Consider the following 19,733-nt stretch of genomic DNA (forward strand, 5'->3'; position numbering starts at 1 on the left):
AAAGCATTATATCAGTTTTCTCTGTGAACAAAGGCTTTCTATCTAACCAAAACAAGCTTGTTATGACCTTGTGCAAGAGAGGGCCTCTAAGTAATGAGCATCTGGTGTCATCCCCACCTCCTGTTTATAAGTTAGGAAAGGGGGCTGTCTCTAGTTTTATTATGCTTTGGGTAAAGATAAGAATTATTGATAACTAGGAGGCAACTAATCATGAGGGACGTGGTATAGTCAGATGTGTGTATATGGGAGTAGGACTGATAGCAATCCCATGAGACAGATAGGACGATTGATGGGAGGCCTATATATAGCTAATTGTGTCTAAAATGTATATAAAGTTGGGTACCTTTTCGTATTGATTAGAACATTCATGGAGTGAGGCTGGACCACTCAACTCAAGACCTTCGAAAGTGGACTTCAAGGTCTTGGACAGTGATAAACTTTGTCAGATTGTATTCATCTTATTAGCATGTTTAATTGTACTCTTGTATTTAACATCTTTGTTACTTATTATAACCTCTTCATAAAGCTATTATACTTTGGAACAAAACACCTTGCAGCCTTTTTGCTTAAAGACTCGTACCGTAAAATAAGTTACTTTTGAATTGCCTGTTAGTTCTGCAGAAGGGCACGGGACCTCAAGAAATGCTGCAGGACTAAGTGAAGCAGAGAAGGAAATGCAGTTTGGGATAGACCAGCAGAGGCTACCAAAGAGACCTTCTCAGACTTAGTGGAAAGAGGTGGCCAAGCAAGTAAGTGTCAACGATCCCACGTGCAGCAACTCGGTGCCACAAAAAGTTTAATGACCTTATCAGGGCAGGCAAGTTAAGATGACCCAGCCAGACCTTCCAAGAATGTACCACACTAAGCATGTCTTCCACTTAACAACCACTTCTCCCTCATTGTGTGGGGCCCTTTACACCAGCTATCACCTGGTTGTGTTCCTTCATTTGCAATTTTATCGGCATGTACTTCATTAAAAGCTTCACGTGGTATGTTACTCCTTGGTACATGCAGTTTTCATCATCCCCATTATGGTCTGTATACTCAGTTGTGTTTGAATGTATCCCACGGCAACCAAAAGTCATTCTTTTTAAATAAGCAGACTGCACTTAACACAAGACAGAAATTGACTATCGGTGGTAGACCTGCTCAACCTCTACCCTTTCACCCCATACAAGGTGGAGGCTTTGGAGCTCCTGGGGAGACAGACAGCAGAGAGAGTAGGAGAGCAGGTGCCAGCTGTTTCTCTTCCTTGTCATCCTATTATAACCTAAATTTCCTGTCGGCAAACTAGCTTGGTAATTGGTTGGGAGTTAGGAGACAGTGAATAAGGATAAAGGGTTCGTTCTCTGATTGGTGGGATGTGACAAATGGTGTTCCCCAGGGATCTGTACTGGGCCTCAGCTTTTCACCATATATATTAGTGACATGGATGAAGGAATAGAGAGTTGTCTATCCAAGTTTGTAGATGATACTAAGTTAGGAGGCACAGTAAGGTGTGTGGATGGGAGAAGGAAGTTGCAAAGGGACATAGACAGACTAAGTGAATGGGTAAAACTATCGCAGATGGAATTCAATGTGGAGAAGTTTGGATCTGAGAAAGACAAATCAGAATATTTTCTTAATGGTGAGAGACTAGGAGCTGTGAAGCAGCTAGGGGATTTCGGTGTTCATGCACGCATCACTAAAAGCTAGTGCACAGGTACAAAAAGTAATCAAATGTAATTAAAAAAGGTTAATGGAATGAAATGTTGTTTTTTATCTCTAGGGGATTGGAATTCAAAAGTGAGGAAGTGATGCTTCAGTTGTAGAGTCTTGGTAAGACCCCATCTAGAGTACTGTGATCAGATTTGGACACCGAACCTTGGGAAAGATGTATTGGCCTTGGAACGGGTATAGCACAGATTCAGCAGAATGATACCAGGGCTTAAAGGGTTAATTTATGAGGCCAGGTTGCATAAACTTGGCTTGTATTCCCTTGAGTTTAGTAGGTTGAAGGGTGATCTAATCAAGGTGTTTAAAATGATAAAGGGATTTGATAGGGTAGTTACAGAGAAGCTATTTCTTCTGGTGGGGGAATCCAGAATAAGAAGGCATAATCTTAAAATTAGAGCTCAGCCATTTAAAAATGAAATCAGGAATCACTTTTTCATACAAAAGGTAGTGGAAATCTGGAACTTGCTCCCCAAAAATTTGTGGATGCAGGGTCAATTGAAATTTTTGAGACTGAGATTGATAGATTTTTGTTAGGTAAGGGTATCAAGGGATATGGAACAAAGGTTGGGTAAATAGAATTGAGGTACAGATCAGCCATGATCTATTGAATGATTGAACAGGCTCAATGGGCTGAATAGCCTACTCCTGATCCTATGTTCCTCGTGTCACTGCTTTGTTTGAAGGATTAAATTTAAGAGTTCAAAATGACACATTGGTCCCAAGAGGAAGCATTGTGGTAAGAAGCAATAACCATGCATGAGTTGTTAATAAAGTTCTGGTAGCAGACATTGTTTTGGCAAGATTTGGATGTGGCTTTGATGAAGTGGCATGAATGGGAGTTGGGTGAGATGATGTGCACAGACAAGGGTTTGTAGTTGATGACATACTTGTGGGAAGATGTAGAAAGGACTGTTAATGCAATGGCCAGATGTTGTAGTAAAGATATCTCCCATATCAGGTTGGCACAAATGTCTCTTGTAGTCAGCAACAGATAGTCCTTCTCATCATCCTTGGGCTGCTGCTGCTCCTCTAGCTGATGTAGTACTGCCGTTGGGTACATTCCTCCTCCACGCCCTCCATAATGAGTCCTTTTTGTAAGACAAAGTTGTGTAGCACAAAATGGTAATCTTTGAGACCCTAACCAGACCATATGCAGAGATCCCGATCGATCTAGGCACATGAAACGCGCCATCATCATTCCAATTGTGTGCTCTATGTTGTCGGGTGGATTTTGTTATAGTGAAGCTCAATTGATGTCTTGGGAAAGTGTACAGGTGTCATCAGCCATGGCAGTATAGGGAGGTAGCCTTGATCTCCCAAGTCACCCAGAGGCTTGCCTTTCTGGGTCAAAGAGTGTTGGCAAGTTGAATTACTTTAAAATGAAGGCTTAATGGCATCTTCTAAGAAAGCCATCATTTGTTTGCATGATATGGTTCTGCTGTTCCCAAATGAGTTAGACTTACAGAGAGTGGAATTATTTCCTGTTGACATACATAATGGAATTGATCAAGGAGCATGTATAACCACATAGGTAGAATCTATGGGTCCTTGTAAAATTGCAGTCCTCTGACATGCGGTCCTTGATTGTCCATGGGGAAGTGGATGAGCTGGCTTGCTCCAGCATGTATGTTACTTTGTTACTTTATAAACAGCTGATTGGCTAATATTACTGATGTCCCCAGTGGCATCCTGAAATGACCCTGTTGCATAAAACTTCAGAGAATCGGTAACTTTTACTCAATACTGCAGAGAAAATAGGACTTCAGAATCATTGATCCCAAAGATCCACGGTTGCTCCCGCAGACTCCTGCTGTAAGTCTGGAGAGTCTGCCAGAATAGCCGCAACCTCAACTTGTAGCAATGTTTCTGGAATGGACTTATGGAAGATGGAGCCTCTGTCCGTTCCACAAGGCCATTGGCATAATGGGGCGGGGACTCCCTAAATTTGGATTTTCCACTCCTAGGCTCTGGCGTAAAATCAGCATAGTTGTACCAGATGTACTTGGTCAAGAGGTGAAAGTGGGGCCCACTTGGAGGTCTCGGCTGGGGTCAGGGCCTGGACCACCAAAGTTGAGGAACCCAGAATTTGTTCTGGAGGGGGATGAAGCCTCTCTCTTTGGAAAGGTGTCAATTGAGGCAGGCAGGCTGTTCTTTGGGGGAGGAATCCAGCACCATCACTTCCAGCCGGCTAGGGTGTTTCTGGGGTCTTTGATGGGGATGGCAGAGATGTGTTCACACACCTCGGAAGACCTGCTTCTCTTGGCCCCCCCCCTGCTGACACCATGACCTTCAGCGGGGTCAGCAGCAGAGGCACATCTTGGCATTTATGCAGGGAATCAACTCCCTACGGATGTTTGAAACCACTGTGTTACGTGTGCACAGAAACAGTAATGCAGGTTCATGGAGATGCTGAGTCAATAATGAAACTGAATATTTATCTATATTAAAAATCTTACATCTGATGCATTTCCAGTCAACTTTTCAAGATAATAAATTCCTATTTCCACAGTTATAATGGAACTCCAACAAAATGCAGTGAGTGGAGGATAGTTACATAATACAAATTATGTGCATAAAATCCATCCCAATTTTACTTACAGCAGTGCGGTTTCCAGGCGTGATTGATGGGGGAGTTACCGAATCATCTCCATTCTGGTCGGGATGTGGTGTGACTGTATGCAGCCCATAATATGTTATAATTGTATGTACATCGCACGGGCATCATTATTTCTGACATGGCTCTAGATGGCCCCTCAGTAGGATTTCCCATTAAGTGAGCAGGTACTCGGTGCCACAGGGCCCCATCGTGCCTGCAGCTGCACACTTTAACCACCAGATGGAGCCTCAACAACTCCAGTTCTCCAGCTTTCTGCATATTTTTGGAGATTGTATCCACCATCTTGTTTTCTCTCCAGGTAAATACTTACGGTAAGCTTTAACTTTAAGTTTATTTATTATTCCCCTTTTTAATTTTCAATTCAACATTTTTCCACATTTTCATCCCTGTTCCAGCTGCTGGCCCAAAATCAGTAGGAAAGAATGAGAAGGGTTTGAGAAGCACAAGCAACAACAACAGCTTGCATTTATATGGTGCCTTTAACGTAGTAAAACGTCCCACAGGAGTGTTATCAAACAAAATTTGACACGAGCGATTTAAAGAGCATCTTAAAGGAGGAGAGAGGCGCGGAGAAGTTTAGGGAGGGAATTCCAGAGCTTAGGGCCTAGGCAGCTGAGCACTCGGGGTAGGTGTGAAGTGAAAGTGGGGTCAGGGATGAAGGAGAATGAAGACTGTAAGCCTTCAGTTCCCTTTCTTCCTGCAGATTTAGGGAAGTTCCTGTTACTTGAAATTTAAAAGCCAAGGCCTTCTCCAAAGTTGTAATTAGGGATATGAACGTGGCTTTTGAAGTTCAGCTGTTTTGTTTTTAAAGTGCCTATTACAAACATGGTACTTTGGTAGATACCATCCTGGGTTCAGTGGCGTTCAGATCCACTTACAGGAGCGACTGACTAATATTTACTTATACGATATCATAACCCAGTGGTGTAACAATAGTATCCACTCGTGACCTGAACTGGATATTCGTGTCTTGCACACGCATCTTCAATCTTTTTGAAGGTGGACCGAGAAAACAAATGGCAAAATGAAGCCAGATACGAATTGTTAAGCTGTTACAAGTACAAAGATTCTGCAGAAGCCGTCACGGTCTGATTTTCCACTGTTCCTGTGTTTGTGACATTATTGCTTCCACCATTTAACCAGCCACACACACAGGCGTTGCATTGGTGCGCCTTCCTGGCAATGACTGCTGGGAAATCTCTTCAGAGACTCCAGGTCAGCAGAGAGGCAGATGCACACCTGCAGCATCTGCTGAAAAGATATCTATAAATAACATGCAACACAGGACTTGCACAGCCAGTGACAGTAATGGCTAACTGTAGTCTTCAGCCTGCCTCCATCTCTTTCTGGCATGCTGCAATGGGGACGGTACTATGGATTGATAAACAGTGCCAGTCTTCTTCAACTGCTTCCAATTCAGCAGCCATCAAACAGGGGGTTGAGTGCTGGGTTACACCATTACTTGCCTGCAGACCCATACCTGTATTTTGGGTTTCCTTTCTCTTCAGTTTTACCTGTCACTCCTTAGCACTCTCCCCCTTCAAACCTTTGGCAATGGCTGCTAATGGGTTGAAATGCCTTTTGAGCTTTTCCTAAGGCTGCCAGGATTTTTTTCCCCATATTCTGCCACTTCCCTTTAAATGTCCACATCCCTTTAAATTTCAATTAAACACAATTGTCTGGTCCCACCACCAGGCTATCTCCACGCAACCACCTCTCCTTATTGGTAGCTTTCACCAGCAGGGGGAGAGAAAGATAAGCCCTTGCTGTGAAGGTCACTAGAGTCAGGCTGGATAGCAGAAATGCTAGCTGGCTCTCTCCAGAGGCATTCACTGCTTGGATGACTTGGCAGTGGGTGCATCACACTGCTGATATCCTCTGCAAAATCAAATTATTGAAACATATAAAATCCTGAGGGGACTAGAAGGGGTAGATGCTGAGAGGATGTTTCCCTTTTTGGGAGAGACTAGAAGTTGGGGCCACAGCTTAAAAATAAGGGGTCTCCCATTTAAGACGGAGATGAGGAGAATTTTTTTCTCTCAGAGGGTTGTGAGTCTGTGGAACTCCCTTCCCCAGAGAGCGGTGGAGGCAGGGTCATTGAATATTTTTAAGGCTGAGTTAGATAGATTCCTGATTAACAAGGGAGTCAAAGGTTATAGTAGGTAGACAGGAAAGTAGGGTTGAGGTCGCAATCAGATCAGCCATGATCTTATCGAATGGCAGAGCAGGCTCGAGGGGCCGAATGGCCTACTCCTGCTCTTAATTCGTATGTTCGTATGTATGTACATAAATCCATTTTAAGCCCTGGCTCTGTTGCTTGTATAGCAGTGACTAAGACCATTGTGTAGATCTGTCCAATTTCACCCTCTTTCAGATGGAGTCACTCAATGTCACGAAACCCCAAACTCCGAGTCAAGTACTTCACCTCTTCAGTTGACTCTTGGAAATTCTGTCAGTGCCATTCCATTCTACACAAAATGAATTCCTGTATTTTTTGTTGTCGCTCACTTCCATCAGGATGCTTTCTGGTGGAATGTCATGCACCTGATGTGGAAGAGCATATCCACCAGTGGAAGGCTCTTTATTTTGGAAACCTTCCTGACACCACTGGGGACCTAGGGTGGAAAATGTTGCATGGCATGGTGGCTTCAAACCACTACTTGAGCCACTTCAGGAATGTCCTGTTGTGTGCTTGCTCTGCAGCTGGGATGAGACATCTAATAATGTAGTGCCTGAGGTTGCAGCCTCTTTTTAATTATTTGAGGGGGTTGCTCCTCGATTTTTGGTTCCACTTGTCCCTCACCATGCTCATCTTTGGTCACCTGGTGCACAGGAAAACACAGGTTGGAACACCTTCTGGTGGGTCTTTTCCTGCGCCTGGTGAAAGCCACTATATATAGGTCCAGGAGGTGTAGGATCTCCGAGAACCATCTCTCCATCTGCTTGTCCATGTTCAGAGCTCCGATATGTTTCCGGTGGCTGTCAACTACAAGCATACAGTGTCCACCATAAACCTGGAATTATGTAACCTTTAGTTTGGATAGGTCTCCCATTATTTTGTTAGTGGCACCCTAGGGTGCTTACACATTTGGTGGCCAGTGCCACCCCATTGGCCTATATTAAATAAGGCCTATTCAGATGTGCCCTTGAAGCTGTGAATAATCATGTAAGTGTTTTTTTATTCATTCTCAGGACTTGGACATCACTGGCAAGGCTGGCATTTGTGCCCATCCCTAGTTTCCTTTGAGAAGGTGGTGGTAGGCCTTTAACCGCTGCACTATGTGGGGGTGAAGGTGCTCCCATAATGCTGTTAGATAGGGAGTGCCAGGATTTTGATCCAGCGACGATGAAGGAACGCCGATATAGGTCCAAGTCAGGATAGTGTCTGACTTGGAGGTGATGGTGTTCCCATGCATCTACCGCCCTTGTACTTTTAAGTGGCGGAGCTTGTGGGTTTGGGAGGTGCTGTCAAAGAAGCCTTGGTGAGTTGTTGAAGTGCATCCTGTATACACTGCAGCCATGGTACGCTGGTGACGGAGGGGATGAACATTTAGACTAGTGGATGAGGTGTGGATCAAGTGAACTGCTTTTTTTCTGGATCGTGTCGAGCTTCTTGTGTTTTGTTGTAGCTGCACCCATCCAGGCAAGTGGATAGTGTTTCATCACAAGTCTGACTTGTGCCTTGTAGGTGGTGCAGAGGCTGTGGAGGTGAACCACTTGTTACAGAATACTCAACCTCTGACCTGCTCTGGTGGCAATGGCATTTATGTGGCTGGTTCAGTTGACTTTCTGATCAGTGGTGACCCTAGGATGTTGATGATGACGGGTTCAGTGATGGTAATGCCATTAAATGTGAGCCATGATGTGGAGATGCCGGTGATGGACTGGGGTTGACAAATGTAAGGAATCTTACAACACCAGGTTATAGTCCAACTTTTTTATTTGAAAATCACAAGCTTTCGGAGGCTTTCTCCTTCGTCAGGTGAGCACCTGACGAAGGAGAAAGCCTCCGAAAGCTTGTGATTTTCAAATAAAATAGTTGGACTATAACCTGGTGTTGTAAGATTCCTTACATTAAATGTGAGGTGGGTGGTTAGACTCTCTCTTGTTGGAGATGGTCATTGCCTGGCTGGGAAAATTAAGTGATTTTAGCCTATTACCATTCTGTGAGGAATCTTACAACACCAGGTTATAGTCCAACAGTTTTATTTGGTGTTGTATAACCTGGTGTTGTAAGATTCCTTACATTTGTACACCCCAGTCCATCACCGGCATCTCCACATCATATTACCATTCTGGCAAGATTTGCACCAGTTTTTAACCATTTACAACTGACATACACCAGTGCTCGAAAATTGGGCCCCATATGTTTAAAAACACTTTTTACTGCTGTGATAAATTGGCTCCTAACATTTCCCTAATGTTTGCAGTTCCGAGCGTTACCAAAGTTGAACCTGCCTCTGCCACGACTTACCACCTGCGTGTAATTCTACTTTTGTTATTAGATTTTAAAGCCGTGTACCTCTTACAGCGGCCGCAGCCCTGGGAATGACCATTCACCCCTTGCCGTTTGTGGACAATCTCTGGTGGGTGGAGTCCCCGCCTGGGACTGTGAACTGAGCCCAGCCCGGCCGGTGACTGACGTGCGGAAGGGGCGGGTCACGTCTCAGGGTGGCTGCCGGCGGAGAGGAGAGAAACCCGGGGGGGGATATCAGAGGCGGCTATGGCGCTTCGAGAGGAGCTGCTGAAAGCTATCTGGCATGCGTTCACTGCTCTGGATGTCGACAAATGTGGAAAAGTGTCCAAGTCCCAACTTAAGGCGAGTTTGAGGCTCTTTGTGTTGAGTTGAGTGGAGTTTGTGTTGTGTTTGAGTTTGAAGTCGAGTTGAGCTGAGGTTGAGTGGAGTTGTTTTGAGTTTGAAGTCGAGTCGAGTTGAGTTGAGCGGAGTTTGAGTTGAGTGGAGTGGAGTTGTTTTGAGTTTGAAGTTGAGTGGAGTGGAGTGGAGTGGAGGTTGAGTTGAGTGGAGTTTGTGTTGAGTTGAGTTGCCTGCTGCGAGACTCCAGCTGCTCCGTCCCCGGGCGGGGAGCTCCAGGCTGCTCCTCCAGACTCGATCCTTTAATCTTACCTGTTTCAACACCATTTCCGTTGGCTGTGGATCTCGGGATCTAATATGCAAAAAATGGGATTTGAAACCACAAGGTTCTTACACGAGTGACTAAATCTTTGAGTAATTTTATTTGCTGAAAGCTGGAACTTTAATCTGCCTTTTCAAAGGATTTAACACTTTGAAGTTATTTTCAAAGTCCATTCGCCAATCCGATTTGTTTTTCTGTTAAAAAAAAATACAGCTGATTAACAGATTTATTTCGGCTTTATACCAGGGTTCTCTCTTTAATGATGTGGGTTTTTTTTTTGTGGGCCAAGAATTAAAAACAAATAACGGGCTGGTTTCCTGGCCAGTCTTCCCGTTTGCGGAGTCACATCTTTTTGGATGGTCTCCTGTTTAAGGTGCATTAAGGGTGGTGAGTTCCCAATAATTTACAGTGTTCCGAGTGCTGGCCGATATGTTTAATTGCTGACAGGGGGCGTCAAGGAACGTGTTGGATCAACCCTTAGGCTGGAGTGAGACTGCCTCTTAGGGTGGAATTTCCTGCCAATTCCCCCCCCCCCCCGAGACGCGTGCAATCGGGGCGTAAAGTAAATACCCGGCGTGAAAGATCGAGGACGTGGATCTCCGGCTGGATTTCCTCACTCTTTTACACCCGTCTATCGATCCCTGTGCCCGAATGTGTCTCAGCTTCTTGTTATGGCACCGCCCCCCCAAGCTGAAGAGCCCTACATGGGAATTTACTGAAATTACCCTGATAGATTTTTCCTCACTGTATTTTCTGTTTCTTTGAATGCAGTTAGTTTAAGTTACATTAAAAATGGAAAATTTTCCCTAATTGTGGGTTCTTTGAACATGCTGTGCCCAATGTGCATAAATGATAGATGTGATGTGGAGATGCCGGTGATGGACTGGGGTTGACAAATGTAAGGAATCTTACAACACCAGGTTATAGTCCAACTGTTTTATTTGAAAATCACAAGCTTTCAGAGGCTTTCTCCTTCGTCAGGTGAGTCACTCTGAAAGCTTGTGATTTTCAAATAAAACAGTTGGACTGTAACCTGGTGTTGTAAGATTCCTTACATAAATGGTGGATGACTTTGAAATTTTAATTTTCATTCTTAAAGAGGGAATACATGGTAAGAGTTTGGTGTTTTCCTTGGACCACGATTGTTTACGCCCATTTTTGTGTTCTGGTGTATGTTAATGAGATGGTTGGAAATGTGGGTGTAAATAGATTTTTGACAAAATGGCTGCACAAATTTCAGTTGTAACTTCCCAATTATGCCCCCACAGGGAATTCCACCCCATTAAAGGGAGTCTCACAACGAAGGGTTTCTGCGCACTACATTGCCTCCTGATATGTGAACCCCAAACCATTTTTATCAATGGGAATAGAGCAGTATAACTGCACCCTTAATTCCATCTCCTTTCTCTTCTGCCAAATAGCATATTTTAGAAATTTTTAGGATATATAATAACCAATTCCATTCTATAATTTTAATAACTGTAACCAGCCCACCTCTCCTATGATAACGAGTAACAAGGTTTCAGGTTTCATCCCTCTTTGCTGAGTTAGCTGATCTCAGCGTGGCATTGAGGTGCCACAATTGGCTTCAGTGCCTTCCAAGATGGGGAGGGGAAAAATCAGCCAAGTTTGATTCTTATCACTATTCAGTGACCCCTTCTGAACAGGGCACACATGGATGTTGAGGTTTGGGCTCATAACACATGTTATGTGTCATGCAGCCAAATAGCCTGCCAATGTCCATGGTCTTGACTTGCACCTGAAGAATAGCCACTCTGGTGAGGTACTGGAGGACTTGGTATAAGCCATTACCTTTAGGGGGGAATTAAATGTGAAAGAAGCCCATTGCCTTTCAGCTGGAAATGAGGGGAAGGAAGAATATCCTGTTATTAAACTTGATGTTTAATCTCTAGCAAACTACAGTAATGAATAAGCAGTGCCAGGGAAGGCAATCAGACAGAATGAGACAATACTACATATTGACACATACAGATTTTATTTGCTCCCCCTATCCATACTTTTTCAGCTCATGTACCATTCCACGCATACAAGGAACCCTCTGCAAGTCCATTTGAGTGACCGTTCTATCTTCTGGTACCTCATCTTAGTGGCTGTGCTGTTCACGAGTGCTGAAAAACACGTTCTCCCATGGGGAGAATCACAGCCAAGCACAAACACACATATACACACGCACAATAGCAGTCAGGTACGGAGAGCAATTGTAGCACTGCTGCCGCTGAGATCAGCTAACTCAGCATAGGCTGAGGATCGAACCTCAAACATCCTGGCCCGCATGATTCACCTAAGCTCTGGATAAATAATTTGAGTCATAGAGAATACCCAGTATTCTCTCTTATTCTCCAGCATCTTTCCATTTAATGTATACTCCTGTTGGAATAGTATTTTTGTCCTGTTTGTATCCTTGGGGCGGACAGGTATTCCATTAATACCATTTTTGAAAATTGTTGAGGATTTGTTGAACTTTGGTGGTCTGTACTGTGAGTAATGTGCATTGGTTTTGCTGGGAAAATTTGAAGCTTTTTGGATTAATTGAGTTGAGGTTTTTATTGAGTATTTTTAACTGCCTGAATACTGCATATTGACACATGCAGATTTTATTTGCCCCTCCTGTCCATATTTTTTTCCGCTGATGTCCCATTCCACAGATAATAGGAACCTTCTGCTACTGCTTCCAATTGACCATTCTTCATATGTGAGCCTATACCGTGAGTGCCAGCAGGCATAAATACTAAAGTAATGCGAGCACTATTTCATACAAGATACTTGTAAACATAAGCTGCCGTCCATTTTAGGACAGCCAGCCCACAAAGTATTTGGAGCTAATTTCTTACCCTAAGTCTGACATTTAGAATAATTAATGAAGTGGAACAATTGTTCGACAACTGTAGAAAAGGAATTGGTTTTGAAAAAAATACAAGAAGTCAAGGTGGATAAGTCATTGCATGCTGATGGAGATGTATGCTGGACTATTGAAGGACATTTAAGATAAATTTACTGAGCATTTAGAAATGCAGTATTAAATCAGTGGTAGCCAGCACGGATCTATTAAAACCAAATCATGTTTGACACATTTGTGTTTTTTGAAGAAGCGACCAAAGATATGGATAAAGGGAATGCAGTAGATGTACTCCATATTGGTTTTCAGAAGGCATTCGATAAGATGTGTCTCAGGAGGCTTGTAACAAAAATTCAGACCCACGAGTTAAGAGGAAATGTATGGATGGAAGATTGGTAGGGTGGGGTTATAGCTAATGGGTGTTTCTTTGATTGGAGAAGGATTGGAAATGGTGTACCCTGGAGGCCAGTGTTGGGTCCACTTTTGTTCTCTGTATATAGATGATTTAGGCTTGGAGGAAGGAAGCATGATATCAACATTTTTTTGTGAAAGACTTTGGTGGGGGGGACATAGACAAGTTAGTGGAATGGGTAGACAGGTGGCAGATATAATTTAAAGTGGAAAAGTGTAAGTTATATTTCGGGAGAGAAAACAAAGTATGGGAGTATACGTTAAATGGAAAGATGCTGGAGACCCAGGTATTCAAATACATAGTTCTCAGAGTGCGAATCCGGGCGATAAAGTTATAAAAAGGCCAATTGCGATTTATAAATAGGGGCATAGAGTACAAGAGAAATGAAGTAATGATAAAATTATACAAGGCAATGGTTAGGCCAGATTTGGGAGGCTCATTACAGAAATGACCTTAAAGCCATAGAGCGTGTACGATGTTGATTTGCTTGGATGATGCCAGGGATAGCAATCTATAGTTATGAGGAGAGACTTGAGATTCTGGAGCTATTTCCACTGGAGAAGGAACAACTAAGAGAAGATGTATTGGAGGTTTTTAAAATTTATTAAGGGTTTTGATAGGATGAGTAAGGAAAGGCTATTTCTTCTGGTTGGGGAGTCAGTAATGTTGGATCAGCAATTTAAAGTCATCACAGAGTGAGGAGAGAGATTAGGAATTATTTCTTTACACAGAGAGCTGTTGGAACAGTGAATGCTGTGCCGCAGGGAGGAGGTGAGGCAGAGACCATTGTTTCTTTTAAGGGAAAAGTAGATAAATATTTGATGCAGAAGAAGGTACACAACTATGGGGAAGAGAGTAAGATAGTGGGCTTTAGTTTTGGATTTATCTAGAAAAGATCTGGCAGACAAGATGGGGGTGATTTTAAACCCCAAGAACGGGTGGGTGGGAGTTGAAAATAGTTGTTTTTTGGGTCGGGACTGCAACCCGGCTTTATTTCCGGGTTTAACGTCAGTATAGGCTTCCCACTGGGAATGCAAAGTCTGAAAACTTTGCAGTTGCAACCCAAAAAAAAACTATTTTCAACTCCCACCTGTCCCCAACCCACCTGTTCTTGGGGTTTAAAATCACCCCCGATGGGTGAAATGATTTTCTACTGTGATGTAAGCTTCTTTGGTTCTGTGGTACAATGCCACTGTGCCAAAGAGGGCAGTGAGGCAGTCTTAAATCCATTGCCAGATTGGACAGCCATAAATCTGAATTGATGGTGTAAAACCTGCCTCTGAATTCGATCTTGTTATGCCGGTGTTGTTTTCTCATATGTAAATCAGCTTGAATATATTTGTGTTAAGGGTTGGAATTCAACTCGTTTTAGGTTTAATCCAACCTTGAAACTCAGTACAATTACCTGTCGTAAATTCCAGTGACTCCTGCCTACCAGAATTTTGGTTTAGACCTGCCACATCAATGTATTAGTTTTTCTCGATGTATATTGCAAGCCAACAAAGGGAATAACATTTAATACAGAAAGTAAATTATAGGAAGCAAATAATTGAGGTTTTAAAAAGTTCAGAATATAAGTTCATATTTATAAATCTAGTACTCAACTAATAATGCTCACTGCATACTGCACATTATTAAATTGAGAATATTTTAACTCCTAATGGATGAGAGGTGAAGTGGTACAGTAGTACGGTGCTGTTAGGACTCTGTGTTTTTGAGAGCTAATTCCAAACTGTCATCTGAAGTAACAAATGTTGGGAAATAACATCTCAACGGTCCTGGAACACTTAAGTCATTGGTTATCGGGTCATAAACTGAACATGAGCCGTTTTAAAGTTTCTAACCAGTTTAAACTAATTTCTGTTGAACTTTTAAGAAAAATTAAATGGAAATCCTAAAAGGAGTCTTGCCTCCAGTTTCTTTTTTTTTAAAAAAATTACAAAAGGAATCTCTTTATTTTCTTTTAGTTGCTCTCTGTTTTACTATTTAAATGGTGATTGTTGACCACCTGATCTGGAATCTGATGTGGAAACCGAATGGAAGGAGCAATAATTAGCAGGAATTGAAAGGACAAGATTGTAAAATGCCCTGTGTTGAGGGCTATGTACAGCTTCTTCGTGCTTTCGGCACTAACCTTTTCTTGCCAGTGCACCAGTAATATTGATGTTTTTTAAAAAAATCTTGAAGTCGAAATCAAGGATGTTAAAAGTAACACTTGTTCAGTGGCTTTTAAAGCGGAACTGATAAGCCTTCCTCTTTAAATAGTGCTAATAAATTAAAGAAAATTTGGACATGTATTTGTGGTGGTCAAACAAAACTCTCCTTGGCTGAAAGACCCTTTCTACTGGTCTTGATTTAAAACTATCAAAACACTAAACTTAAACAGGCATCTTTTGTGTACGTCACGCAATAAAGGTCACTGTTGTGATAACATGAGTCCAACAAGATCAGAAGAATTCAAACAACTAACAGGAGATTTTCAGAAGAGTTGTGTGTGTAAATTTTGCAGTGTTGAAATGACTGCATTTGGTTGAAAAATACTATTGTAGCCGTATTATTACAAACATTGTGTGAAACTATGTTGCTCTGAACAGGATAACTGCTGTTTATAAACACAAGGCCACAAGTATGTTTGTTTGTACATGGATGGTTGACAGTAACTTGAGTTTTTTTCTGTTTTCTCTAATTTATTTTTATCTTTCCTCTTCTGAAGGAGGAGACATGTGCTGGCTCCCACTGGTACCTTGTTTGAGTGGCCATTTTGATGTACGTGTGAGCTACCGATCTGCTCAATCACACCCTCACCTCCACCTTTGATGCCATTGTCCCCAGTAAAACCCTTATTCTCTCCCACCCTGATCGTTCCCCTTGGTGCTGCCCCCCACCCCCTCCCCTCGGCCAGGTTTGGTCATTCATCGCCAGATCGAGCTGGACTACAGTAAGCCCTGTCCAGGGTCTGCTCTCCGCTGCCAAACTGCTCACTATTCCAGGATCATCCTGGAATGCAAAGATAACTCCTGTCGTCTTTTCTCCACTACCAACCATCTTAAACCACTCTCCCTTGCTCCCCACCTCCAACAACGTGCAAGGGGCTCATGGACTTCTTTGTCACTAAGATTGACACCATCTGTTCAGCTGCCTCTGCTGCATTCCTCCCTTCACCTAACCCTGAACTCGCAACTTTCTCTAGTTTTTCTCCTATCTCCCCATATGCCCTCTCCAAGTTCATCTTGTCCGTGAGATCATCCTCCTGCTCTCTCAACCCTATTCCCATTAAGCTGCTGATCACCCAATTTTGCTTTCCTGGTCCCCATGCTAGTTGATATTGTAAACTGTTCCCTCCCTGCTGTCATCACCCGCACTCCTCAAAGAAAACCTCCTTGCCCCTGCTCTCCTTTAAATTAACGCCCCAACTCAAACCTCCCTTTCCTCTCAAGTCCTTGTGCATGCTGTCACCTCCCAAATCCGTGCCAATCTTTCCCGCAAATCCATCTTTGAACATCTCCAATCAGGTTTCCGCCCCGACCACAGCACTGAAAATGCTCTAATCAAAGTCACAATGACGTCCTCTGTGACTGTGATGGTGCACTGTCCCTCCTCATCCTCACCCTCAACCTGCCTGCAGCCCTTGACATGTTTGACCACACCATTCTTCTCCAGTGCCTCTCCTCCGTTGCCCAGCTGAGGGGGGATTACCCTCGCTTGGTTCCACTCTTACTTATCCAGTAGTAGCCAGAGAATCTCTTGCAATGACTTCTCTTCCCGCCCCGCACCGTTACCGCAGGAGTCCCCACGGATCTAACCTTGGCCCCACCTATTTCTCATCTACATGCTGCCCCTCGGCTACAATATCCGAAGACACGGCATCAAGTTCCATGTGTACGCTGACGACACCCAACTCTACCCCTCCACTGTCTCTGTGTTGCCAGACTGCTTGTCTGACATCCAGCCCCAGATGAGTTGAAACTTCCTCCAATTAAATATTGGGAAGACCGAAGCCATTATCCAGCCCCCACCGCAAACTCCGATCCCTAGCCATCGATTCCATCCCCTCACTTGTCACTGTCTCAGGCTGACCCATACTGTTCCCAACCTTGGTGTTCAATTTGACCCTGAGCTGAGATTCTGACCCCATATCATCTCCCATCGCAAAGACAGCCTACTTCCACCTCCGTCTCCACACCTACCTCAGCCCATCCACTGCTGAAACCCTCATCCATGCTTCTGTTACTTCTAGACTCGACTATTTTAATGCTCTCCTGGCCGGCCGGCCTCCGATTTTCCACCCTCCATAAACTTGAGCTCATCCAAAACTCTGCTGCTCATATCTTAACTCGTACCAAGTCCCATTCACCCATCACCCCTGTGCTTGCTGACCTACATTGACTCCCGGTCCACCAATGCCTCAATTTTAAATTTCCCATCCTCATGTTCAAATCCCTCCATGGCTTTGCCCCTCTTTATTTCTGTAACCTCCTCCAGCCCCACAACCCACTGAGAACTCTGTGTTCTTCCAACTCTACCTCTTGTGCTTCCCCCAATTCCTTCGCGCCACCATTGGCGGCCGTGCCTTCAGCTGTCTAGGCCCGAAGTGCTGCAATTCTCTCCCTAAACCACTCTGCCTATTGCTCATCCTTTAAGAGTGGATGATCTATCTCGGCCTCCTCCCGATATCCTCACCATCACAGAAGCCAGTCTTCAGCCAATTTGATTCATTCCACGTGATAGCAAGAAACAGCTGAGTGCACTGGATACAGCAAAGGCTATGGGCCCCGACAACATCCCGGCTGTAGTGCAGAAGACTTGTGCTCCAGAACTAGCTGCGCCTCTAGCCAAGCTGTTCCAGTACAGCTACAACACTGGCATGTACCCGACAATGTGGAAAATTGCCCAGGTATGTCCTGTCCACAAAAAGCAGGACAAATCCAATCTGGCCAATTACCACCCCATCAATCTACTCTCAATCATCAGCAAAGTGATGGACGGTGTCATCGACATTGCTATCAAGCGGCACTTACTCACCAATAACCTGCTCACCGATGCTCAGTTTGGGTTCTGCCAGGACCACTCGGCTCCAGACCTCATTACAGCCTTGGTCCAAACATGGACAAAAGAGCTGAATTCCAGAGGTGAGGTGAGGTGAGAGTGACTGCCCTTGACATCAAGGCAGCATTTGACCGAGTGTGGCACCAAGGAGCCCTAGTAAAATTGATGTCAATGGGAATCAGGGGGAAAACTCTCCAGTGACTGGAGTCATACCTAGCACAAAGGAAGATGGTAGTGGTTGTTGGAGGCCAATCATCTCAGCCCCAGGACATTGCTGTAGGGGTTCCTCAGGGCAGTGTCCTAGGCCCAACTATCTTCAGTTGCTTCATCAATGACCTTCCCTCCATCATAAGGTCAGAAATGGGGTTGTTCGCTGATGATTGCACAGTGTTCAGTTCCATTCGCAACCCCTCAAATAATGAAGCAGTCCGTGCCCGCATGCAGCAAGACCTGGACAACATCCAGGCTTGGGCTGATAAGTGGCAAGTAACATTCACGCCAGGCAATGACCATCTCCAACAAGAGTGAAACTAACCACCTCCCCTTGACATTCAATGGCATTACCATCACTGAATCCCCCACCATCAACATCCTGAGGGTCACCATTGACCAGAAACTTAACTGGACCACATATAAATACTGTGGCTACAAGAGCAGGTCAGAGACTGGGTATTCTGCGGTGAGTGACTCACCTCCTGACTCCCCAAAGCCTTTCTACCATCTACAAGGCACAAGTCAGGAGTGTGATGGAATACTCTCCACTTGCCTGGATGAGTGCAGCTCCAACAACACTCAAGAAGCTCGCCACCATCCAGGTCAGAGAAGCCCGTTTGATTGGCACCCCATCCACCACCCTAAACGTTCATTCCCTTCACCACTGGCGCGCAGTGGCTGCAGTGTGTACCATCCACAGGATGCACTGCAGCAACTCGCCAAGGCTTCTTCAACAGCACTTCCCAAACCTGCAACCTCTACCGCCTAGAAGGACAAGAGCAGCAGGCACATGGGAACAACACCACCTGCACGTTCCCCTCCAAGTCACACACCATCCTGACTTGGAAATATATCGCCGTTCCTTCATCGTCGCTGGGTCAAAATCCTGGAACTCCCTACCTAACAGCACTGTGGGAGAACCTTCACCACACGGACTGCAGCGGTTCAAGAAGGCGGCTCACCACCACCTTCTCAAGGGCAATTAGGGATGGGCAATAAATGCTGACCTTGCCAGTGACGCCCACATCCCATGAACGAATAAAAAAAAAACAGTCCTTAAAACCCACCCCTTTGACCAAGTTTTTAGTCACCTGTGCTAATATCTCCTTCTTCGGCTCGGTGTCGGTATTTGTCTGATTACGCTCCTGTGAAGCACCTTGGGACGTCTTGTTACCTTAAAGGGGCTTATATAAATGCAAATTGTTTTGAGTCTCGACAGTGAGCGTCTGACTATTCGACAATGTACGGGGGTTGGGCAGTGTTGAATATTACAGCTAAGCCTAATTTTGTGCTCAACAGATGTTCACACACATGCAGACACTCTCCAACAGAAGTCACTGAATAATGATCAAGTGTGAACTCGGTCTGATTCCCCCCGCCACCCCCCCCACCCCCACCCCCGCTTTCCCTAGTCATTCTACCCAATCATAGTGCCCCACAGCTACCTGGGCAAAGTTAAGCTAACTCTGCAGCGAACCTGAGATCGTACTTGCCTGTGTGACTGAGTACAGCACAACGAACTATATTTACACAAGGACCTCCAAAGTTTTAAAAAATACTTCATTTAAATAGCCTAAGGATTCTTGCAGATGGTTGCTTGAATTTTGAATTGATTAATGACCCTTGAAAATGAGCATTGATCTTGGCTTTGGATTAACTGTTACCACTTGTGATTTTTCAAAACAAGACAAAGCCTTTTTCCGAATTAATGTGTTAAAAAAATCAGTTTGGGGTATT

General features: G+C 44.2%; 1 protein-coding gene across 1 annotated transcript in view; it reads left to right on the plus strand.

The window, feature by feature from the left end:
- The first annotated feature begins 8,989 nt into the window (after positions 1–8,989).
- The window catches only part of swap70b (switching B cell complex subunit SWAP70b), a 114,727-nt gene continuing 103,983 nt past the window's right edge, over positions 8,990–19,733 (plus strand). Inside the window, exon 1 of the mRNA XM_067993976.1 lies at positions 8,990–9,152. Coding sequence (XP_067850077.1) covers positions 9,057–9,152 — 96 coding nt within the window. The 5' untranslated portion in view covers positions 8,990–9,056. The remainder of the gene's footprint in view (positions 9,153–19,733) is intronic.

The sequence above is a fragment of the Heptranchias perlo genome, chromosome 12 (genome assembly GCF_035084215.1).
Source record: "Heptranchias perlo isolate sHepPer1 chromosome 12, sHepPer1.hap1, whole genome shotgun sequence".
Lineage (NCBI taxonomy): Eukaryota > Metazoa > Chordata > Chondrichthyes > Hexanchiformes > Hexanchidae > Heptranchias > Heptranchias perlo.